The 24,903-nt window shown below is 50.1% G+C and overlaps 1 protein-coding gene across 4 annotated transcripts in view; it reads right to left on the bottom strand.

The window, feature by feature from the left end:
- The window catches only part of cul9 (cullin 9), a 401,996-nt gene that overhangs the window by 219,680 nt on the left and 157,413 nt on the right, over window positions 1-24,903 (bottom strand). For all 4 annotated transcript variants that reach the window (XM_085998049.1, XM_085998046.1, XM_085998048.1 and 1 more), the window contains one exon: window positions 14,262-14,403. In XM_085998049.1, coding sequence (XP_085854175.1) covers window positions 14,262-14,403 — 142 coding nt within the window. The remainder of the gene's footprint in view (window positions 1-14,261; window positions 14,404-24,903) is intronic.

Raw genomic sequence — 24,903 nt, 5'->3', positions numbered from 1 at the left:
TCGCCCCCGTCTCGCTCCCGCCCCCGCTCCCGCCCCCGTCTCGCTCTCGCTCCCGCCCCCGTCTCGCTCTCGCTCCCGCCCCCGCTCCCGCCCCCGTCTCGCTCTCGCTCCCGCCCCCGTCTCGCTCTCGCTCCCGCCCCCGTCTCGCTCCCGCCCCCGTCTCGCTCCCGCCCCCGTCTCGCTCCCGCCCCCGTCTCGCTCCCGCCCCTGTCTCGCTCTCGCTCCCGTCCCCGTCTCGCTCTCGCTCCCGTCCCGCTCTCGCCCCGTCTCGCTCTCGCTCCCGCCCCGTCTCGCTCTCGCCCCCGTCTCGCTCCCGCCCCCGTCTCGCTCTCGCTCCCGCCCCCGTCTCGCTCTCGCTCTCGCTCCCGCCCCCGTCTCGCTCTCGCTCCCGCCCCCGTCTCGCTCCCGTCTCGCTGTCGCTCCCGCCCCGCTCCCGCCCCCGTCTCGCTCTCGCTCCCGCCCCCGTCTCGCTCTCGCTCCCGCCCCCGTCTCGCTCTCGCTCCCGCCCCCGTCTCGCTCTCGCTCCCGCCCCCGTCTCGCTCTCGCTCCCGCCCCCGTCTCACTCTCGTCCCCGTCTCGCTCTCGCTCCCGCCCCGTCTCGCTCTCGCTCCCGCCCCGTCTCGCTCTCGCTCCCGCCCCGTCTCGCTCTCGCTCCCGCCCCGTCTCGCTCTCGCTCCCGTCCCCGTCTCGCTCTCGTCCCCGTCTCGCTCTCGCTCCCGCCCCGTCTCGCTCTCGCTCCCGCCCCCGTCTCGCTCCCGCCCCCGTCTCGCTCTCGCTCCCGTCTCGCTCCCGCCCCCGTCTCGCTCCCGTCCCCGTCTCGCTCTCGCCCCCCTCTCGCTCCCCGCCCCCGCCCCCGTCTCGCTCTCGCTCCCGCCCCCGTCTCGCCCCCGTCTCGCTCTCGCCCCCGCCCCCGTCTCGCTCTCGCCCCCCGCCCCGTCTCGCTCTCGCCCCCCGCCCCCGTCTCGCTCTCGCCCCCCGCCCCGTCTCGCTCTCGCCCCCGCCCCCGTCTCGCTCCCGCCCCCGCCCCGCTCTCGCCCCCGCCCCCGCCCCGTCTCGCTCTCGCCCCCGCCCCCGTCTCGCTCTCGCCCCCGCCCCGCTCCCGTCTCGCTCCCGCCCCCGTCTCGCTCCCGCCCCCGTCTCGCTCTCGCCCCCGCCCCGCTCCCGTCTCGCTCTCGCTCCCGCCTCGCTCTCGCTCCCATCTCGCTCTCTCTCCCTCCCCCCCAGTCTCTCTCTCTTCCCCTCGTCTCTCTCTCTCTCTCTCCCTCCCCCCCCAGTCTCTCGCTCCCCCCGTCATTCTCTATCCCTCCCCGTCACTCTCTCTCCCTCCCCCCGTCACTACATAAGAACATAAGAAGTAGGAGCAGGAGTAGGCCATACGGCCCCTCGGGCCTGCTCCGCCATTCAATAGGATCATGGCTGATCCGAACCTAGACTCACGTCCACTTCCCTGCCCGCTCCCCATAACCCTTAATTCCCTTATCAGCAAGAAACTGTATCTCCGTTTTAAATTTATTTAATGTCGCAGTTTCCATAGATTTACTACCCTCTGAGTGAAGAAGTTTCTCCTCATCTCAGTTTTGAATGGGCAGCCCCTTATTCTTAGATTATGCCCCCTAGTTCTAGTCTCACCCATCAGTGTAAACATCCTCACCGCATCCACCCGATCAAGCCCCCTCACAATCTTATATGTTTCGATAAGATCGCCTCTCATTCTTCTGAACTCCAATGAGTAGAGTCCCAACCTACTCAACCTTTCCTCATACGTCAACCCCCTCATCTCCGGAATCAACCGAGTGAACCTTCTGTGAACTGCCTCAAGAGCAAGTATATCTTTTCTTAAATATGGAAATCAAAACTGTACGCAGTATTCCAGGTGTGGCCTCACCAGTACCCTGTATAACTGAAGCAAGACTTCCCTGCTTTTATACTCCATCCCCCTTGCAATAAAAGCCAAGATTCCATTGGCCTTCCTGATCACCTGCTGTAACTGCATACTAACCTTCTGTGTTTCATGCACCAGGACCCCCAGATCCCTTTGTACTGTAGCACTTTCTTGCCATTTAGATAATAACTTGCTCTTTGATTTTTTTTCTGCCAAAGTGCATAACCTCACACTTTCCAACCTTATATTCCATCTGCTAAATTTCTGCCCACTCACTTAGCCTGTCTATGTCCTTTTGCAGGTTATTTATGTCCTCCTCACTCACTGCTTTCCCTCCCATCTTTGTATCGTCTGCAAACTTGGATACGTTGCACTTGGTCCCCTCCTCCAAATCATTAATATAGATTGTAAAGAGTTGGGGTCCCAGCACTGACCCCTGCGGAACACCACTAGTTACTGATTGCCAACCCGAGAATGAACCATTTATCCCAACTCTGTTTTCTGTTAGATAGCCAATCTTCCACCCATGCCAGTATATCACCCCCAATCCTGTGATTTTTTATCTTGTGCAGTAATCGTTTGTGTGGCACCTTGTCAAATGCCTTTTGGAAGTCCAAATACACCACATCCACTGGTTCCCCTTTATCCACCCTGTTTGTTACATCCTCAAAGAATTCAAGCAAATTTGTCAAACATGACTTCCCCTTCATAAAACCATGCTGACTCTGTCCAATTAAATTATGCTTATCCAAATGTCCTGTTACTGCTTCCTTAATAATGGACTCCAACATTTTACCAACCACAGATGTTAGGCTAACTGGTCTATAGTTTCCAGCCTTTTGTCTACCTCCCTTTTTAAATAAGGGCGTTACATTAGCTGTTTTCCAATCTGCTGGGACCTTTCCTGAATCCAGGGAGTTTTGGAAAATTACCGCATCCGCAATCCCTACCGCTACTTCTCTCAAGACCCTAGGATGTAAGCCATCAGGTCCAGGGGATTTATCCGCCTTAAGTCCCATTATCTTACCGAGTACCATCTCCTTTGTTCAGCGTATTTGCCATCTCCATGTTCCCCACTACTAATTTCCCGGTCTCGTCCTCTAAGGGACCAACATTCACTTTAGCCACCATTTTACTTTTTATATAACTGTAGAAACTCTTGCTATCTGTTTTTATATTTTTTGCTAGTTTACTTTCATAATCTATCTTCCCTTTCTTAATTAATCTTTTAGTTATTCTATGCTGGCTTTTAAATGCTTCCCAATCTTCTATCCTCCCACTAGATTTGGCTACTTTATATGCCCTTGTTTTCAGTCGGATACTATCCTTTATTACTTTACTTAGCCACGGATGGCTGTCTTTTCTTTTACGCCCCTTTTTCCTCAGTGGAATATATTTTTCTTGAAAGCTGTGAAATATCCCCTTGAATGTACACCACTGCTCATGTACCGTCTTACACCTTAATCTATTTTCCCAGTCCACTTTAGTCAACTCTGCTCTCATACTTTCATAGTCTCCTTTATTTAAGCTTAGTACGCTGGTTTGAGATCCAACCTTCTCACCCTCAAACTGAATTTGGAATTCAACCATGTTATGGTCACTCATACCAAGGGGATCCTTTACTAGGACATTTTTTATTAATCCTGTCTCATTACACAGGACCAGATCTAAGATTGCCTGCCCCCTGGTTGGTTCAGTAACATACTGCTCAAGGAACCCGTCCCTAATGCACTCTATGAACTCTTCCTCAAGGCTGCCCTGCCCAATTTGATTTGTCCAGTCAATATGAAAGTTAAAATCTCCCATGATTATAGCTGTTCCCTTATTACAAGCCCCAATTATTTCCTAATTTATACTCCGACCAACAGTTAGGAGGCCTATAGCCTACGCCCACTAGTGACTTTTTCCCCTTATTATTCCTTATCTCCACCCAAACTGTTTCACTATCCTGATCCTTTGACCCAATATCATTTCTCACTATTGCAGTGATTCCATCCTTTATTAACATAGCCACCCCACCTCCCTTTCCTTCCTGTCTGTCCTTCCTAATAGTCAAATACCCCTGGATGTTTAGTTCCCAGTCATGGTCACCTCGCAGCCATGTTTCTATAATGGCCACCAGATCATACCCATGTGTAGTTATTTGTACCGTCAACTCGTCTATTTTGTTACGAATGCTGCTTGCATTCGGATAAAGAACTTAATATGTTTTGTGACAATTTATTCCTGCTTTTACCCCTTTTACTACTTTACCTTTATCTTTATATATTCTGTCCCTTCCTGACACGCTCTGGTTTTTAATTTCCCCACTGCTACTTTGCTCTGTTGCCTTCTCCGCTGACATTTTTATTTTTCGCTCTCTTGAAACCTCCCCCCCACTAATTAGTTTAAAGCCCTCTCTACAGCCCTAGTTATTCGATTCACCAGGATTCTAGTCCCAGCACTGGCCAAGTGAAGTCTGTCCCAACGGAACAGCTCTCTCCTGTCCCAACGGAACATCTCTCTCCTGTCCCAGTACTGGTGCCAGTGTCCCAAGAAGCAAAACCCATTTCTCCCACACCAGTCTTTGAGCCATGCATTTAACTCTCTGATTTTATTTACCCTAGCCAAATTTGCTCGTGGCTCAGGTAGTAATCCAGAGATTATTACCCTTGTGGTTCTGCTTTTTAATTTGGCCCCTAGCTGCTCATACTCCCTCAGCAGAACCTCTTTCCTTGTCCTATCTACGTCATTGGTACCAACATGGGCCATGACAACTGGAGCCTCCCCCTCCCACTCCAAGTTTCTCTCCAGCCCAGAGGAAATATCCTTAACCCTGGCACCGGGCAGGCAACACAACCTTCGGGACTCTCGCTCTCGGCTGCAAAGAACCCTATCTATCCCCCTTATGATACTATCCCCTACCACTACAACATTTCTTTTTACTCCCCCCATTTGAATGGCCCCCCGTTCCACGGTGCTGTGGCCAGGTTGCTCATCCTCTCTGCAGTCCCTGCTCCTGTCCTCACAGGGAGTAAGAGCCTCGAACCTGTTGGACAAGGGCAAGGGCTCTTCCAACACTACCTCCTGGATCCCCGTACCTGCCTCACTCATAGTCACACCCTCCTGTCCCTGACCACGGACTACATCTGAATTAGTTAATCTAATTGGTGTGACTACTTCCTGGAACACAGAGTCCAGGTAACTCTCCCCCTCCCTGATGTGTCTCAGTGTTTGAAGCTCGGACTCCAGCTCATCAACACGGAGCCGGAATTCCTCGAGCAGCCAACACTTACTGCAAATGTGATCACCGTGAGCATCAATGGTGTCCACCAGCTCCCAGATATTGCAGCAGTAACACATCACCTGTGCTCCCATTCTATGTAATTAATTTAATTTATTAATATTATTTTTAAATACCCTCTGCCCCGATTCTAGATGATGAATATCACACCTTAGAAACTATAAACCACAGAGTTTAAGTTTAAAAAGAGAGAAATACTCACCAACCAATCACTTATCTGCTTTCTGGTGACGTCACACTTCGATTTCTTTTTACTTCTCTCCTTCCCTCTGAGTTCCGAGTTCGGAGACTGGTACGCCTTACCTGGTCTCTGGAGCCTTTTACAGCCCCGCTGCTGCCGCTGAAATTCCCGCCGACGCTCTCAGGCCTTACCTGGTCTCTGGAGCCTTTTATAGCCCCGCTACTGCCACTGAAATTCCCGCCGACGCTCTGAGGCCTTACCTGGTCTCTGGAGCCTTTTATAGCCCCGCTCTGCCGCTGAAATTCCCGCTGACGCTCTGAGGCCTTACCTGGTCTCTGGAGCCTTTTATAGCCCCGTTGCTGCCGCTGAAATTCCCGCTGACGCTCTGAGGCCTTACCTGGTCTCTGGAGCCTTTTATAGCCCCGCTACTGCCACTGAAATTCCCGCCGACGCTCTGAGGCCTTACCTGGTCTCTGGAGCCTTTTATAGCCCCGCTGCTGCCGCTGAAATTCCCGCCGACGCTCCTCCCCCCCTAGCCCCCTGTTTGTCCAGTGTTGGGATATTTTTAGTGTCCTCTACTGTAAAGACTGATACAAAATATTTGTTCAGCGTTTTTGCCATCTCCATGTTCCCCACCACTAATTTCCCGGTCCCATCCTCTAAGGGACCAACGTTCACTTTAGCCACCCTTTTTCTTTTTATATAGCTGTAGAAACTCTTGCTATCTGTTTTTATATTTTTTGCTGGTTTACTTTCATAATCTATCTTCCCTTTCTTAATTCATCTTTTAGTTATTCTTTGCTGGCTTTTAAATGCTTCCCAATCATCTATCCTCCCACTAGATTTGGCTACTTTATATGCCCTTGTTTTCAGTCAGATACTGTCCTTTATTACTTTACTTAGCCACGGATGGCTGTCTTTTCTTTGATGCCCCTTTTTCCTCAGTGGAATATATTTTTCTTGAAAGTTGTGAAATATCTCCTTGAATGTAGACCACTGCTCATGTACCGTCTTACACCTTAATCTATTTTCCCAGTCCACTTTAGTCAACTCTGCTCTCATACCTTCCTAGTCTCCTTTATTTAAGCTCAGTATGCTGGTTTGAGATCCAACTCTCTCACCCTCCAACTGAATTTGGAATTCAACCATGTTATGGTCACTCATACCAAGGGGATCCTTTGCTAGGACATTTTTTATTAATCCTGTCTCATTACACAGGACCAGATCTAAGATTGCCTGCCCCCTGGTTGGTTCAGTAACATACTGCTCAAGGAACCCGTCCCTAATACACTCTATGAACTCTTCCTCATGGCTGCCCTGCCCAATTTGATTTGTCCAGTCAATATGAAAGTTAAAATCCCCCATGATTATAGCTGTTCCCTTATTACAAGCCCCAACTATTTTCTGATTAATACTCCGGCCAACAGAGTTGCAACTGTTAGGAGGCCTATAGACTACACCCACTAGTGACTTTTTCCCCTTATTATTCCTTATCTCCACCCAAACCGTTTCACTATCCTGATCCTTTGACCCAATATCATTTCTCACTATTGCAGTGATTCCATCCTTTATTAACATAGCCACCCCACCTCCCTTTCCTTTCTGTCTGTCTTTCCTAACTGTCAAATACCCTTGTATGTTTAGTTCCCAGTCATGGTCACCTCGCAGCCATGTTTCTGTAATGGCCACCAGATCATACCCACGTGTAGTTATTTGTACCGTCAACTCGTCTATTTTGTTACGAATGCTGCTTGCATTCAGATAAAGAACTTTTAAATATGTTTTGTGACAATTTATTCCTGCTTTTATCCCCTTTACTACTTTACCTTTATCCATTCTGCCCCTTCCTGACACGCTCTGGTTTTTAATTCGCCCACTGCTACCTTGCTCTATTGCCTTCTCCGCTGACATTTTTATTTTTTGCTCTCTTGAAACCTCCCCCCACTAATTAGTTTAAAGCCCTCGCTCTCCCTCCCCCCGTCACTCGCTCTCCCTCCCCCCGTCACTCGCTCTCCCTCCCCCCGTCACTCGCTCTCCCTCCCCCCGTCACTCGCTCTCCCTCCCCCCGTCACTCGCTCTCCCTCCCCCCGTCACTCGCTCTCCCTCCCCCCGTCACTCGCTCTCCCTCCCCCCGTCACTCGCTCTCCCTCCCCCCGTCACTCGCTCTCCCTCCCCCGTCACTCGCTCTCCCTCCCCCCGTCACTCGCTCTCCCTCCCCCCGTCACTCGCTCTCCCTCCCCCCGTCACTCGCTCTCCCTCCCCCCGTCACTCGCTCTCCCTCCCCCGTCACTCGCTCTCCCTCCCCCCGTCACTCGCTCTCCCTCCCCCGTCACTCGCTCTCCCTCCCCCGTCACTCGCTCTCCCTCCCCCCGTCACTCGCTCTCCCTCCCCCCGTCACTCGCTCTCCCTCCCCCCGTCACTCGCTCTCCCTCCCCCCGTCACTCGCTCTCCCTCCCCCCGTCACTCGCTCTCCCTCCCCCCGTCACTCGCTCTCCCTCCCCCCGTCACTCGCTCTCCCTCCCCCCGTCACTCGCTCTCCCTCCCCCCGTCACTCGCTCTCCCTCCCCTGAATAATCAGAGCGCGGGATTCTCTCACTGAAAGGTGAATAATCAGAGCGAGGGATTCTCCCACTGAAAGGTGAGTAATTGGAGCGCGGGAGATTCTCTCACTGAAAGGTGAGTAATCAGAGCGCGAGAGATTCTCCCACTGAAAGGTGAATAATCGGAGCGAGGGATTCTCTCACTGAAAGGTGAATAATCAGAGCGCGAGAGATTCTCTCACTGAAAGGTGAATAATCGGAGCGAGGGATTCTCTCACTGAAAGGTGAATAATCGGAGCGAGGGATTCTCTCACTGAAAGGTGAATAATCAGAGCGAGGGGTTCTCTCACTGAAAGGTCAAAGTTCAAGGGAGAAAGCCAAACTCCTCCTGGCATTACAAAGCATCCCATCAACCATTGGAACACACTTCAAGAGCTGTAATTTGGATGGTCTGAGGTCACAAGTCTCACAAAACGATTTGTAAAAAAAACTCACAAACGAGTCTGCCTGGATTCCCAGGGTCAGTGTGTATTGGGGCCCGCCCCTGCTCTAGCTACTGTCTAGTTCTCTGCACGGCATTTCAATTCAACTGCCCGCAAGCTCGGGATCAGTGTGCGCGTGCATCCGCGCACCCTAGTGCACTTCAACTGCACTTATCAAATCCCAACTGTCCAGCCTTTGGCCCCCCCATTCACCACATTTCTGCAGCTACCGATCTGCTCAACCACACCCTCACCACCACCTTGGTGCCCTAGTCCCTATTAAAACAATGACTCTCTCTCACCCTGACCTTTCCCCTGGTACGACCCTCATCTCCGCTCCGTTAAGTCCAAGGGACGCAGACTTGAACGGATATGGCGGACAACTGGTTTAGCCATTCATTGCCAGATCTGGCTGAACCACATAAAGCATTACCGGATCCTGGTCTCATCTGCCAAAATTGCTCACTAGTCCAGAATCATTCTGGAATGCAAAGATAAACCCCGGCCTCTATTCTCTACTGCTAACCGTCTTCTTAAACCCCTCTCCCGCCTCCTCCACCCTCACCTCCGACAACAAGTGTGAGGAGCTCATGGACTTCTTTGTCTCTAAGATTGAGACCATCCATTCAGCTGCCTCTGCCACTTCCCTTCCTTCCCCTAGCCCACCAGGCCAAACATCCTCTAAGGTTCCCCCTGCCCTAGCCCTGAACTTGCATCTTTCTCCAGTTTCTCTCCGATCTCCCCTCATGACCTCTCCGTGCTCACCTTGTCCATGAGACCCACTTCCTGCTCCCTCGACCCTATTCCCACCAAACTGCTGACCACCCAACTTCCTTTTCTGACTCCCATGTTAGCCGACATTGTTAACGGTTCTCTCTCTTCAGGTACTGTCCCCCTCTCCCAAAAACAACCCTGACCGCCTCGGTCCTTGCAAACTACCGTCCCATCTTCAACCTCCCTTTCTTCTCCAAAGTCCTTGAACGTGTTGTCGCTTCCCAAATCAGTGCCCATCATTCCCGCAATTCCATGTTAGAATCCCTCTATTCAGGTTTCCGCCCTTGCCACAGTACCGAAACAGCTCTCAAAGGCACAAATGACATCCTTTGTGACTGTGACAAAGGTAAACTATCCCTCCTCGTCCTTCTTGACTTGTCTGCAGCCTTTGACACGGTTGGCCACTCCGTCCTCCTCCAATGCCTCTCCACCGTCGACCAGCTGGGTGGGACTGCACTCGCCTGGCTCCATTCTAATCTATCTAATCGTAGCCAGAGAATCACCTGCAATGGCTTCTCTTCCGCATCGTTACCTCTGGTGTCCCCCAAGGATCTATCCATGGCCTCCTCATATTTCTCATCTACATGCTGCCCCTTGGTGACATCATCTGAAAACACTGTCAGTTTCCACATGTACATCCAGTTCTACCTCACCACTACCTCTCTCGACCCCTCCACGGTCACTAGTTCTGGATGAGCAGAAATTTTCTCCGATTAAATATTGGAAAGACCGAAGCCATTGCTTTCAGTCCACGCCACAAACTTCGCTCCCTAGCCACTGGCTCCATCCCTCTCCCTAACTTCTGTCTGAGGCTGAACCACACTACTCGCAACCATATTTGATCCTGAAATCAGCTTCCGACCACATATCCGTGGCATAACTAAGATCGCCTATTTCCACCTCCGTAACATCGTCCGTCTCTGCCCTTGCCTCAGCTCAAACCCTCAGCCATGACTTTGTTACCTCTAGACTTGACGATTTCAATGCACTACTGGCTGGCCTCCCACATTCTACCCTACGTAAACTTGAGATCATCCAAAACTCGGCTGCTCGTGCCCTAACTCGCACCAAGTCCCGTTCGCCCATCACCCCTGTGCTCACTGACCTACATTGCCTCCTAGTTAAGCAACACCTCGATTTGATACTAAAATTGGCTGTGTGGTTGATAATGAAGAAGGAAGCTGTAGACTGCAGGAAGATATCAATGAACTGGTCAGGTGGGCAGAACAGTGGCAAATGGAATTCAATCCGGAGAAGTGTGAGGTAATGCATTTGGGGAGGGCTAACAAGGAAAGGGAATACACATTAAATGGTAGGACAGTGAGAAGTGTAGAGGAACAAAGGGAACTTGGAGTGCATGTCTACAGATCCCTGAAGGTAGCAGGCCAAGTAGATAAGGTGGTTAAGAAGGCATCTTAATCATACCCCCTATATTCAAGTCTAGATCATTGATATATACCACAAAAAGCAAGGGACCGAGTACTGAGCCCTGCGGAACCCCACTGGAAACAGCCTTCCAGTCACAAAAACACCCACCGACCATTACCCTCTGCTTCCTGTCTCTGAGCCAGTTTTGAATCCAACTTGACACTTTGCCCTGGATCCCATGGGTTTTTAACTTCATGGCCAGTCTGCCATGAGGAACCTTATCAAAAGCCTTGCTAAAGTCCATATAAACTACATCAAGCACACTACCCTCGTCACCTCCTCTAAAAATTCAGACACAATCTTCCCTTAACAAATCCGTGTTGACTATCCTTGAGTAATCCAGCACTCATATTCTGGGCTTGGAATTACGACTGGGCTGCAAAAGGGAAAGCAACAGTTGCTGAAGTTCACTCCTAACTGCTAGAACTACCAGTGAGGTAAGATGCTGCAACCACCAGTGAGGTAAGATGCTGTAACCACCATTCAGCGAGGTAAGATGCTGCAACCACCAGTGAGGTCGGAGCTGGAATCACCATTCACAGTGAGGTCGGAGCTGGAATCACCATTCACAGTGAGGTCGGAGCTGGAATCACCATTCACAGTGAGGTCGGAGCTGGAATCACCATTCACAGTGAGGTCGGAGCTGGATTCACCATTCACAGTGAAGTCGGAGCTGGATTCACCATTCACAGTGAGGTCGGAGCTGGAATCACCATTCACAGTGAAGTCGGGGCTGGAATCACCATTCACAGTGAGGTCGGAGCTGGAATCACCATTCACAGTGAGGTCGGAGCTGGATTCACCATTCACAGTGAGGTCGGGGCTGGAATCACCATTCACAGTGAGGTCGGAGCTGGAATCACCATTCACAGTGAGGTCGGAGCTGGATTCACCATTCACAGTGAAGTCGGAGCTGGATTCACCATTCACAGTGAGGTCGGAGCTGGAATCACCATTCACAGTGAGGTCGGAGCTGGAATCACCATTCACAGTGAAGTCGGGGCTGGAATCACCATTCACAGTGAGGTCGGAGCTGGAATCACCATTCACAGCGAGGTCGGAGCTGGAATCACCATTCACAGCGAGGTCGGAGCTGGATTCACCATTCACAGTGAGGTCGGAGCTGGAATCACCATTCACAGCGAGGTCGGAGCTGGATTCACCATTCACAGCGAGGTCGGAGCTGGATTCACCATTCACAGTGAGGTCGGAGCTGGAATCACCATTCACAGCGAGGTCGGAGCTGGATTCACCATTCACAGCGAGGTCGGAGCTGGATTCACCATTCACAGTGAGGTCGGAGCTGGAATCACCATTCACAGTGAGGTCGGAGCTGGATTCACCATTCACAGTGAGGTCGGAGCTGGAATCACCATTCACAGTGAGGTCGGAGCTGGAATCACCATTCACAGTGAGGTCGGAGCTGGAATCACCATTCACAGTGAGGTCGGAGCTGGAATCACAATTCACAGTGAGGTCGGAGCTGGATTCACCATTCACAGTGAGGTTGGAGCTGGATTCACCATTCACAGTGAGGTCAGACTGCTGGAATCACCATCCAGTGAGGTTGTTTTTTTATTCGTTCATGGGATGTGGGCGTTGCTGGCAAGGCCACATTTATTGCCCATCCCTAATTGCCCTCGAGAAGGTGGTGGTGAGCCGCCTTCTTGAACCGCTGCAGTCCGGATGGTGAAGGTACTCCTGCAGTGCTGTTAGGGAGGGAGTTCCAGGATTTTGATCCAGCGACGATGAAGGATCAGCGATATATTCCCAAGTCAGGATGGTGTGTGACTTGGACGGGAATTTGGAGGTGGTGGTGTTCCCATGCGCCTGCTGCCCTTGTCCTTCTAGGTGGAAGAGGTTGCGGGTTTGGGAGGTGCTGCCGAAGAAGCCTTGGCGAGTTGCTGCAGTGCATCTTGTAGATGGTACACACTGAGTGAATGTTTAAGGTGGTGGATGGGGTGCCAATCAAGCGGGCTGCTTTGTCCTGGATGGTGTCGAGCTTCTTGAGTGTTGTTGGAGCTGCACTCATCCAGGCAAGTGGAGAGTATTCCATCACACTCCTTACTTGTGCCTTGTAGATGGTGGAAAGGCTTTGGGGAGTCAGGAGGTGAGACACTCGCTGCCGAATACCTAGCCTCTGACCTGCTCTTGTTGCCACAGTATTTATGTGGCTGGTCCAGTTAAGTTTCTGGTCAATGTTGACCCACAGGATGTTGATAGTGGGGGATTCGGCGACGGTAATGCCGTTGAATGTCAAGGGGCGGTGGTTAGACTCTCACTTGTTGGAGATAGTCATTGCCGCCTGGCACTTGTGTGGCCTGAATGTTACCTGCCACTTATCAGCCCAAGTCTGAACGTCGTCCAGGTCTTTTTGCATGCGGGCATGGACTGCTTCATTATCTGAGGAGTTGTGAATGGCGCTGAACATTGTGCAGGCATCAGTGAACATCCCCATATCTGACATTATGTTGGAGGGAAGGTCATTGATGAAGCAGCTGAAGATGGTTGGGCCTAGAACACTGCTCTGAGGTATGATGTGTCCATGCTGTTGTCAGGGGGCTGGCGAAAGATCTACTCACAACAGCCCTCGTGAGGTGCTCCTGCTGTTCACCTAGTGAAGGCTTAAACCCACACTTGTCAGTTGTCTAACAACCAAATGTTTTAATATTTGTTCTTGAATTCAGACAACACTGATAAGGCAGTATTTATTACCCATCCCTGGTGCCTACGGAATAGAGACACATGTAGGTCAGACCGGGTAGGGGTGCCAAGCCCCTCCCTGAATGACATTAGTGACCCTGTTGAGTTTTTGTGACACCTGCCAGCTTTCATTGTCATTTTGCTGGTGCCAGATTTATTGAACTCAATTTCACAACTGGCCACGGTGAGGTTTGCACACACGATATTCAGGCTGCCAGCCACACTGCGATGCAGAATTGTGTAGAGTTACAGAAAGTTTTACAGCACGGAAACAGGCCATTCAGCCCAACAGGTCCATGCCGGTGTTTGTGCTCCACATTACTTTATCTCACCCAGTCAACATATTCCTTTCCCCCTTAAATGCATCGATGCTAATCGCTTCAACCACTCCATGCAGTAGCGAGCTCCACATTCTCACCACTCTGAGGGAAGAACCACCAGCGGTTTAGTGGATGAAGGCACCATCTAGTGCCAGAACATCCCGTGCGCTTCACCACTTGCTCCACGTTAACTGGCCTCACCTGGTGTAGCAGTCAGGATTTCACAATTGGCTGCAGGGATCTGGGCTAGGAAGGGGTCAAACCAGTCGCAGCTCCTGTGCCTGCTCACTATCCGGTGACTCCTGCTGGGTGCTACATTTACAAGTAATTCCCGCTGGGAACAGCAGCAACTTCAGCTGCAGTTCCCTTCAAAACTCATTCGCCTCCGAACACCACCTCTCAAAGAGAAATGGCCACATGTGCGAGTGCTGCTGGTGCCCTTGGGACCCTGTAAATCACACCAACAGGATAGTGAGGGAGAAAAGTTATAGGGGGGGGGGGGGGGGGGGGAAAGGAAGGAAAGGAATTCTGAAGAGCTAAGAGATGTCTCTGCAGGATTGATTGTACAACCGGACACACTGGTGAATTCCATGTCCTAACACACTTCTATGTTCCTATGGTGCTGCGTGCCATTCGAAATGATTGATTTTACGTGCTCACACATTTACCTGTTGTTAGTTTAAGGTTTTCAGCCAGGGAAGAAGCTTTCTCCTGCGATTCCTTCTCCACCTGCCCACTTGATCCATCCCCAATGATCTCAATCATGTGCCAGTGCACCCAATATGTTCTGTTCAGCTGGTGCCAGAAAACCTGGAGAGAGAGAGGAATGTGGTTTCATTGAGGGGAAGGTCCAGTCATTTCTCCTCCGTTGTAATCCCCAAAACAGTGCTTGGAGCATCAGCATGAAAAACAGCCAAGTCTTTAGAGCCTGATTTTTACCCTCTCGCTAATCATTTCATAGGTCTGTCATGTATCGACTAAACCTAGTCTACCTCCAGTAAGACATCCTGAACCTTGCAATCATTTCTCTATTTGCTGCTTCGATCTCAGTCAGCTAGTAGGAGCCCAAATGTCCCAGATACGTTTTATCACAATAACTACTGTAGACTCTCTCCATAGACTGAATATATGTAGACTGGTAAGGAAAAGCTGAATCTCCAGAATAAGGCACCTCATCAGTTAAGCAGAAACATCAATACAACCAGAGAAGAGAAATTCCTACAACTTAGTCCCTCCGTTTTTCAATTAACTATACTTCCTGGCAAGTCTGCTTTACAATACATCGAGACCAAACAGCCATCCCAAACAACAACTGACAGCAACCTGGACAAATTCAAGGTTCAAAATGTAATGCTGGGCTAGCTGCAAAACGCAACCCCGATCATCACTTTTGCTCATCTGTATTCCAGCCAACAGCAGCTTGCTTGAGATTCACAATCCAACACTGGCATTTCAGTATTCTGTTTCAATTTCATCACCTCAAAAATATCCATTGTGCATTGACTTTGATGCTTTCCTGTAACAGAAAAGACAGCGAGATTACTGCTCATCGAGAAAAAAACCTAGGCTGCACTGCAAGCACCAGAGGGCTGGATGTGACGCTCTCTGGGGCTTGGAGTATAGAGGCTGCACTGCAAGCACCAGAGGGCTGGATGTGACGCTCTCTGGGGCTTGGAGTATAGAGGCTGCACTGCAAGCACCAGAGGGCTGAATGTGACGCTCTCTGGGGCTTGGAGTATAGAGGCTGCACTGCAAGCACCAGAGGGCTGGATGTGACACACTCTGGGGCTTGGAGTATAGAGGCTGCACTGCAAGCACCAGAGGGCTGGATGTGACGCTCTCTGGGGCTTGGAGTATAGAGGCTGCACTGCAAGCAACAGAGGGCTGGATGTGACGCTCTCTGGGGCTTGGAGTATAGAGGCTGCACTGCCAGCACCAGAGGGCTGGATGTGACGCTCTCTGGGGCTTGGAGTATAGAGGCTGCACTGCAAGCACCAGAGGGCTGGATGTGACGCTCTCTGGGGCTTGGAGTATAGAGGCTGCACTGCAAGCAACAGAGGGCTGAATGTGACGCTCTCTGGGGCTTGGAGTATAGAGGCTGCACTGCAAGCAACAGAGGGCTGGATGTGACGCTCTCTGGGGCTTGGAGTATAGAGGCTGCACTGCAAGCACCAGAGGGCTGAATGTGACGCTCTCTGGGGCTTGGAGTATAGAGGCTGCACTGCAAGCAACAGAGGGCTGGATGTGACGCTCTCTGGGGCTTGGAGTATAGAGGCTGCACTGCCAGCACCAGAGGGCTGGATGTGACGCTCTCTGGGGCTTGGAGTATAGAGGCTGCACTGCAAGCACCAGAGGGCTGGATGTGACGCTCTCTGGGGCTTGGAGTAGAGGCTGCACTGCAAGCACCAGAGGGCTGGATGTGACGCTCTCTGGGGCTTGGAGTATAGAGGCTGCACTGCAAGCACCAGAGGGCTGGATGTGACACTCTCTGGGGCTTGGAGTATAGAGGCTGCACTGCAAGCACCAGAGGGCTGGATGTGACGCTCTCTGGGGCTTGGCGCATAGAGGCTACACTGCAAGCACCAGAGGGCTGGATGTGACGCTCTCTGGGGCTTGGCGTATCGAGGCTGCACTGCAAGCACCAGAGGGCTGGATGTGACACACTCTGGGGCTTGGAGTATAGAGGCTGCACAGCAAGCACCAGAGGGCTGGATGTGACACACTCTGGGGCTTGGAGTATAGAGGCTGCACTGCCAGCACCAGAGGGCTGGATGTGACGCTCTCTGGGGCTTGGAGTATAGAGGCTGCACAGCAAGCACCAGAGGGCTGGATGTGACGCTCTCTGGGGCTTGGAGTATAGAGGCTGCACTGCAAGCACCAGAGGGCTGGATGTGACACACTCTGGGGCTTGGAGTATAGAGGCTGCACTGCCAGCACCAGAGGGCTGGATGTGACGCTCTCTGGGGCTTGGAGTATAGAGGCTGCACAGCAAGCACCAGAGGGCTGGATGTGACGCTCTCTGGGGCTTGGAGTATAGAGGCTGCACAGCAAGCACCAGAGGGCTGGATGTGACGCTCTCTGGGGCTTGGAGTATAGAGGCTGCACTGCAAGCACCAGAGGGCTGAATGTGACGCTCTCTGGGGCTTGGAGTATAGAGGCTACACTGCAAGCACCAGAGGGCTGGATGTGACGCTCTCTGGGGCTTGGAGTATAGAGGCTGCACTGCAAGCACCAGAGGGCTGGATGTGACACACTCTGGGGCTTGGAGTATCGAGGCTGCACTGCAAGCACCAGAGGGCTGGATGTGACGCTCTCTGGGGCTTGGAGTATAGAGGCTGCACTGCAAGCACCAGAGGGCTGGATGTGACGCTCTCTGGGGCTTGGAGTATAGAGGCTGCACTGCAAGCACCAGAGGGCTGGATATGACGCTCTCTGGGGCTTGGCGTATAGAGGCTGCACTGCCAGCACCAGAGGGCTGGATGTGACGCTCTTTGGGGCTTGGAGTATAGAGGCTGCACTGCAAGCACCAGAGGGCTGGATATGACGCTCTCTGGGGCTTGGCGTATAGAGGCTGCACTGCCAGCACCAGAGGGCTGGATGTGACGCTCTCTGGGGCTTGGAGTATAGAGGCTGCACTGCCAGCACCAGAGGGCTGGATGTGACGCTCTCTGGGGTTTGGCGTATAGAGGCTGCACTGCCAGCACCAGAGGGCTGGATGTGACGCTCTCTGGGGCTTGGAGTATAGAGGCTGCACTGCAAGCACCAGAGGGCTGGATATGACGCTCTCTGGGGCTTGGCGTATAGAGGCTGCACCGCCAGCACCAGAGGGCTGGATGTGACGCTCTCTGGGGCTTGGAGTATAGAGGCTGCACTGCAAGCACCAGAGGGCTGGATGTGACGCTCTCTGGGGCTTGGAGTATAGAGGCTGCACTGCAAGCACCAGAGGGCTGGATGTGACGCTCTCTGGGGCTTGGCGTATAGAGGCTGCACTGCCAGCACCAGAGGGCTGGATGTGACGCTCTCTGGGGCTTGGCGTATAGAGGCTGCACTGCAAGCACCAGAGGGCTGGATATGACGCTCTCTGGGGCTTGGCGTATAGAGGCTGCACTGCCAGCACCAGAGGGCTGGATGTGACGCTCTCTGGGGCTTGGCGTTTAGAGGCTGCACTGCAGCTTAAAGTCAGAGAATACTAAGGAATTGGAAAGTGACCAATCCATCACCAACATTTTACAAGTGTCGTGAAAACTCGAGATTCTTCTGACCAACAACTTGCATTTATATAGCACCTTTAACGTAGTAAAGCGCATTTACAGGAGCTTTATCAAATAAAATTTAACAGAGCTACATAAGGAGATATTACGACAGGTGACCAAAAGCTTGGGAAAAGAAGGAGGTTTTAAGGCGTTTCTTAAAGGAGGAAAGGGAGAGAGGTGGAGAGGTTTAGGGAGGGAACTCCAGAACTTAGTGACAAGGCAGCTAAAGGCATGGCCACCAATGGTGGAGCGATGAAAATCAGGGATGCGCAAGAGGCCAGAATTGGAGGAGCGCGGAGATCTCAGAGGGTTGCAGGGCTGGAGGAGGTTAGTGAGATCGGGAGAGGCAAGGCCATGGAGGGATTTGAAAACAAGGATGAGTTTTAAAAATTGAGGCGTTGCCAGACAGCGTGCCAACGTAGGTCAACGAGCACAGGGGTGAGGGGTGAACGGGACTTGGTGCGAGTTAGGATATGGGCAGCAGAGTTTTAATTTGCTCAAGTTTAGAGGGTGCAAGGTGGGAGACCCGCCAGGGTCATTAAAGCCTGCAGTTGGCCGACATGTCCTGTGGCCAGTTTTCACTTCTGCTGCAGTTAGATTTGTTGCAAACTTCTGGTGTGAGGGTTTCAGGTCCGGAAAAAGTTCTCACCATTCACTCTGGGGTGAAAGCTGTCACCTCGGCCCCTCACATCGTACCTCGGGGCTATAAATCAGCATCAGGCTGGCACAAACCTCCTGTTTCTATTGCCCACTTCTCCCCTAAAGCTGTCACCTCGGCCCCCTCACATCGTACCTCGGGGCTATAAATCAGCATCAGGCTGGCACAAACCTCCTGTTTCTATTGCCCACTTCTCCCCTAAAGCTGTCACCTCGGCCCCCTCACATCGTACCTCGGGGCTATAAATCAGCATCAGGCTGGCACAAACCTCCTGTTTCTATTGCCCACTTCTCCCCTAAAGCTGTCACCTCGGCCCCCTCACATCGTACCTCGGGGCTATAAATCAGCATCAGGCTGGCACAAACCTCCTGTTTCTATTGCCCACTACTCTCCTAAAGCTGTCACCTCGGCCCCCTCACATCGTACCTCGGGGCTATAAATCAGCATCAGGCTGGCACAAACCTCCTGTTTCTATTGCCCACTTCTCCCCTAAAGCTGTCACTCATGCTGTAGTACAGTTCCATTGGTGCCAGATGTTAGCCAGTGCCTCACCCCAGTACCTCTTTAGTCTGGCTCTGTGACGTGGCACTGGGCAAGAGCCCTATACCACAAGGATTAAAAACACCACAAGTGCCTCCCTCAAGAGGAGGGCCCCACTAATACAGATGGCCCAGTCAGACTAAATATCCGTATATCATTTTAAAACAATGATTGGCTCCCAGTCCGGCAATGCCTCGATTTTAAATTTCTCATCCTTGTTTTCAAATCCCTCCAATGGCCTCGCCCTCCGTATTACTAGGATATCCAGCACAGAAACAGGCCATTGGGCAACCAGTCCATGCCGGTGTTTATGCTCCACTCAAGCCTCCCCGTCTTTCCTCATCTAACTAGCAGCAGAACCCTCGGCTCCCTTCTCCTGTACACACTTATCTAACCGCCCCTTCAATGTATCGATACGATTCGCTTCAACCACTCCCTGTGGTAGTGAGTTCCACATTCTCACCACTCTCTGGGTAAAGAAGTTTCCTCTGAATTCCCTATTGGATTTCTTGGTGACTATCTTATATTGATGGCCTCTAGTTAAGCTCTTCCCCACAAGTGGAAACACTCTCTCTGTATCCACTCTATCAAAACCTTTCATAATTTCATAGACCTCTATTAGGCCTTTTTTCAAAGAGAAAAGAGACCCAGCCTGTTCATTCTTTCCTGATATGTATACCCTCGCATTTCTGGTGTTATCCTTGTAAATCTTCTCTGCACCCTCTCCAGTGCCTCTATAAAATTTTTATAATATGGGGACCAGAATTGTACACAGTACTCTAAGTGTGGTCTAACCAAGGTTCGATACAGGTTTAGCATAACTTCCCTACTTTTCAATTCTATCCCTCTAGAAATAAACCCTAGTGCTTGGTTTGCTTTTTATGGCCTTGTTAACCTGTGTCGCTACTTTTAGTGATTTGTGTATTTGTACTCCGAGATCCCTTTGCTCTTCTACCCCATTTAGATTCCTATTTTATAAGTAATATGTGACCTCCCTATTTTTCTTACCAAAATGTAATGATAATCTACATCCCCGGGTACTGAAGGAAGTGGCCCTAGAAATAGTAGATGCATTGCTGATCATCTTCCAACATTCTATAGACTCTGGAACAGTACCCATGGATTGGAGGGTAGCTAATGTAACCCCACTATTCAAAAAAGGTGGTAGAGAGAAAACGGGGAATTATAGACCGGTAAGCCTGTCATCGGTAGTGGGGAAAGTGCTAGAGTCCATTATAAAAGATGTAATAGCAGAGCACTTGGAAAACAGTGACAGGATCGGACAAAGTCAACATGGATTTACAAAAGGTAAATCGTGCTTGACTAATCTACTGGAATTTTTTGAGGATGTAACTGGTAGAATAGATAAGGGAGAACCAGTGGATGTGGTGTATTTGGACTTTCAGAAGGCTTTCGATAAGGTCCCACATAAGAGATTAGCGTGTAAAGTTAAAACACATGGGATTGGGGGCAAGGTATTGACTTGGATAGAGAACTGGTTGGCAGATGAGTGCAGCTCCAACAACACTCAAGAAGCTCGACACCATTCAGGATAAAGCAGCCCGCTTGATTGGCACTCCATCCACCACCTTCAACATTCACTCCCTCCACCACCGGCGCACTGTGGCTGCAGTGTGTACCATCTACAAGATGCACTGCAGCAACTCGCCAAAGCTCCTTCAACAGCACCTTCCAAACCCGCGACCTCTACCACTTAGAAGGACAAGGGCAGCAGACGCATGGGAACATCACCACCTACAAGTTCCCCTCCCAAGCCACAAACCATCCTGACTTGGACCTGTATCGCCGTTCCTTCACTGTCGCTGGGCCAAAATCCTGGAACTCCCTTCCTAACAGCATTGTGGGTGTACCTACACCATAGGGACTGCAGTGGTTCAAGAAGGCGGCTCACCACCATCTTCTCAAGGGCAATTAGGGATGGGCACTAAATGCAGGCCTAGCCAGCGACGCCCACATCCCATCAATGAATAAAAGAAAACTCCAGGATGATTTGGACAGGTTGGGTGATTGGGCAAAAGCATGGCAGATGCAATATAACGTGGATAAATGCGAGGTTATCCACTTTGGTGGCAAAAACAGGAAGGCAGATTATTATCTGAATGCCAATAGATTGGGAGAAGGGGAAGTGCAACGAGACCTTAGTGTCCTTGTGCACCAGTCGCTGAAGGTAAGCATGCAGGTGCAGCAGGTGGTTAAGAAGGCAAATGGTATGTTGGCCTTCGTAGCGAGAGAGTTTGAGTACAGGAACAAGGATGTCTTGCTGCAGTAGTACAGGGCCTTGGTGAGACCACACCTTGAGTATTGTGTGTAGTTTTGGTCGCCTTATCTGAGGAAGGATGTTCTTGCCATGGAGGGAGTGCAGCGAAGATTCACCAGGCTGATACCTGGGATGGCAGGAATGATGTATGAGGCGAGATTGGGACGATTAGGCTTGTACTCGCTGGAGTTTAGAAGAATGAGAGGGGATCTCATTGAAACTTATAAAATTCTAACAGGACTAGACAGACTAGGTGCAGGAAGGATGTTCCCGATGGTCGGGGAGTCCAGAACCAGGGGTCACAGTCTAAGGATAAGTGGTAGGCCATTTAGGACAGAGATGAGGAGGAATTTCTTCACCCAGAGAGTGGTGAACCTGTGGAATTCTCTACCACAGAAAGCAGTTGAGGCCAATTCATTAAATATATTCAAGAAGGAGTTAGATATATTTCTTAAGGCTAAAGGGATCAAGGGGTATGGGGAGAAAGCAGGGACAGGGTACTGAATTTGGATGATCAGCCATGATCGCATTGAATGGCGGAGCAGGCTCGAGGGGCCGAATGGCCTACTCCTGCTCCTATATTCTATGTTTCTATGTTTTAATACCACACATTTATCTGTGTTGAATTTCATTTGCCAATTATATGCCCATTCTGCAAGTTTATTAATTTTTTGCGTAATTTGTTGCAGACCTCCTCAGTATTAACTATCCCCGCCAATTTGGTGTCGCCCACAAATTTAGAAATTGTGTTTGTGATTCGAAAGTTTAAATCGTTCATATAAATTGTGAACAGTGGTCCCTGCACTGATCCTGGTCAGACCCCACTTCCCACCTTCTGCCACTCTGAATAGCTGCCCTTTACTCCCATTCTCTGCTTTCTGTTTTGAAGCCAGCGAGCTATCCATTCTACTACAAGGACAGGTTAGAGAAGCTGGATTTGTTTCCATTAGAGCAAAGGAGGTTGAAGCAGTTACATTTGTTGGGGGTGTTATCCATGAACTAACATGGAATATATAAAGCAGCAATTGGAGAAGCAGTTTGTCAGTATGTATCCTGTTTGCTGTTGAAGACAGACATTTATGCAACGTTTTCTTTCATTTACATTAGGTTTCTTCCAGAAGTTCTACAGAAAACTCATTCTGGTTTAGGCTTTAAAAAGTATTGTTTTGTCTTTGAACAGCTGCACCGTGGTTCTCAGGAGTGAACTTTGTCCATCACAATCAGGAAAGGTGCGCCTGAGCGTGTGGTTCCAGATCACAGGGCCTGAATCTAAAGGAGGGATTTTATAGCTGCATGCCTTTACTGCTCTAATCTCTCCAGTAGTGGGAACACAAGACCAGAACTGGATCGGCTAAAACGGCCACCGTAGTTTAACAAATTCAAACAATGAAGAATTAAACTGCTGTGCTAGTTACATATACATTATTATGCAGCACTTTCTGAAGCAATGGCCGAGAATAATACAGCACAGGAGGCCATTTGGCCCATCGTGCCAGTGCTGGCTCTTTGAAAGAGCTTCCCAATTAGTCCCACTCACCTTTCCTTTCCTCAGAGCCTTGAAATTTTCTCCCTTTCAAGTATTTATCCAATTCCCTTTTGAAAGTCATGAACAGATACAGAAAATAATCAAAAAGCCTAATGGAATGCTGGCCTTTATATCTAGAGGACTAGAATACAAGGGGGTAGAAGTTATGCTGCAGCTGTACAAAGCCCTGGTTAGACCACACCTGGAGCACTGTGAGCAGTTCTGGGCACCACACCTTAGCAAGGATATATTGGCCTTGGAGAGTGTGCAGCGTAGGTTTACCAGAATGATACCCGGACTCCAAGGGTTAAAATACAAGGAGAGATTCTTTTTTATTCATTCACAGGATGTAGGCGTCACTGGCAAGGCCAGCATTTATTTCCCACCCCTAATTGCCCTTGAGAAGGTGGTGGTGAGCTGCCTTCTTGAACCGCTGCAGTCCGTGTGGTGAAGGTACTCCCACAGTGCTGTTAGGGAGAGAGTTCCAGGATTTTTGTGGAAACGTACCCCTTATTGGAATACAGTCTGATGAATTAAAATGGTGTCTGGAACCTTTCAGTGTAAATAGAATGGGCACAAAATGGCTTCGTGTAAGGGATGATTGCTTTTAGTTTAGGTGAGACCGGAAAGGGGTACTTCAGCCTTAGTTTGCAGAGATGGCAGTTCCGCTCTGAAACAATTTAGATTGTAGAACAATAAAGGTCATGTAATGTCAGCTGTCCTTTGATAATCAATTGGTATCTGAGCAGTGCTCAATCACGGTTTGACAACTCAAATTGACCTAGGCTATAGTAAACAAACACCGGCCCTTGAGGTCCGATGGTTAGATCAAAAGACAGATCGTAAAAGAATGGGCTTTGATGTTGTGATAAGATTATAGATAAGGTGTCTTCAAAAGAATGTGATTGAAGGGTAATGTGTTGCTAAGGGAAATTGTGTAGTAACTGATGAGTTTGTACTTTTTGAAGTGTATATAACCTGTAACTTTTTGGGAGTCCGTAGCTCTCGCTCCTAGCTGGTATTCCAGACTCGGCTGAGTTCTGGGTAGTCGAGCAGAACCGAGTGCTTCGGCCGATAAAGAATAAAAGACTATTCTTTGAGAAAACAGTGTTCGAGTCGATTATTGTTGAACCAGATTGACGCCTAAAAGAATCCAGATCGTCATTTGGTGTCAGAAGTGGGATTTCAACGGATGATCACCGAGAAAGAGCGAACCAAGAACCGAACTAGTCTTGGACGCGAGCGGAGGAAATGGGCCCCCAGAGTGAGTATAGTTAAATTTTACCACTTTGGTTTTCCTCTGATCCGTAAGTCCGATAAAAGTTTGGCCACTCGCTAACTCTCGTGTGGTGTCCCGACGAAATCCGGGTCAATCTGGCGAATACTGTGTAAACTTAGGAAATAAGTGTCCAAGTCGAGTAACGCGACAACCTCGTATATCACTTGGTCCGCTCAGGCTCCGATTGGACTAAAAAGTAGATAAGTAGTGACTTTAGATTCCAAGAGAGAAGAGAAAAAGAATACTTGAAAGAGAGTAAAAAAGAGAGTCGGGGACTCTAGAGCTCGAGCAACTTGTACTCGGGGAGTGCAAGATAAGGGTCGTATAAGTAGAATAATTAGGCTAAGAATACCTGTACCAGGCGGTGACAGAGGCTAAATTTACGATTAGAATAATTAGGGTTTAAGAATACCTGTACCAGGCGGTGACAGAGGCTAAAATTACGATTAGAATAATTAGGGTTTAAGAATACCTGTACCAGGCGGTGACAGAGGCTAAAATTACGATTTGACGAATATAGACGACTCACTGTGTATTTTTGTTTGGTCTAACTGTTGTACTTATTGTATTGTGGTGTTTAGTTTTGTGTGCCGGTATCTGTGAAACATATGAGATAATTGTAAAACGTAACTCTTCTAATCCTGAAAAGGAGCCCTTAGTGTAAGAACCATGGGTAATTACCTAGACACAACGAGTGACGAGGGCAGTGCCCTACGAACATTATGCGACCAATATCCGGACAAAGCCCAACAATTGAGACAACTCTCAGGGGGTTTA

The sequence above is a fragment of the Somniosus microcephalus genome, chromosome 9, assembly GCF_052327205.1.
Source record: "Somniosus microcephalus isolate GS21.2 chromosome 9, FLI_Smic_1.0, whole genome shotgun sequence".
Classification (NCBI taxonomy): domain Eukaryota; kingdom Metazoa; phylum Chordata; class Chondrichthyes; order Squaliformes; family Somniosidae; genus Somniosus; species Somniosus microcephalus.
This window is presented reverse-complemented; position numbering and strand designations above follow the sequence as displayed.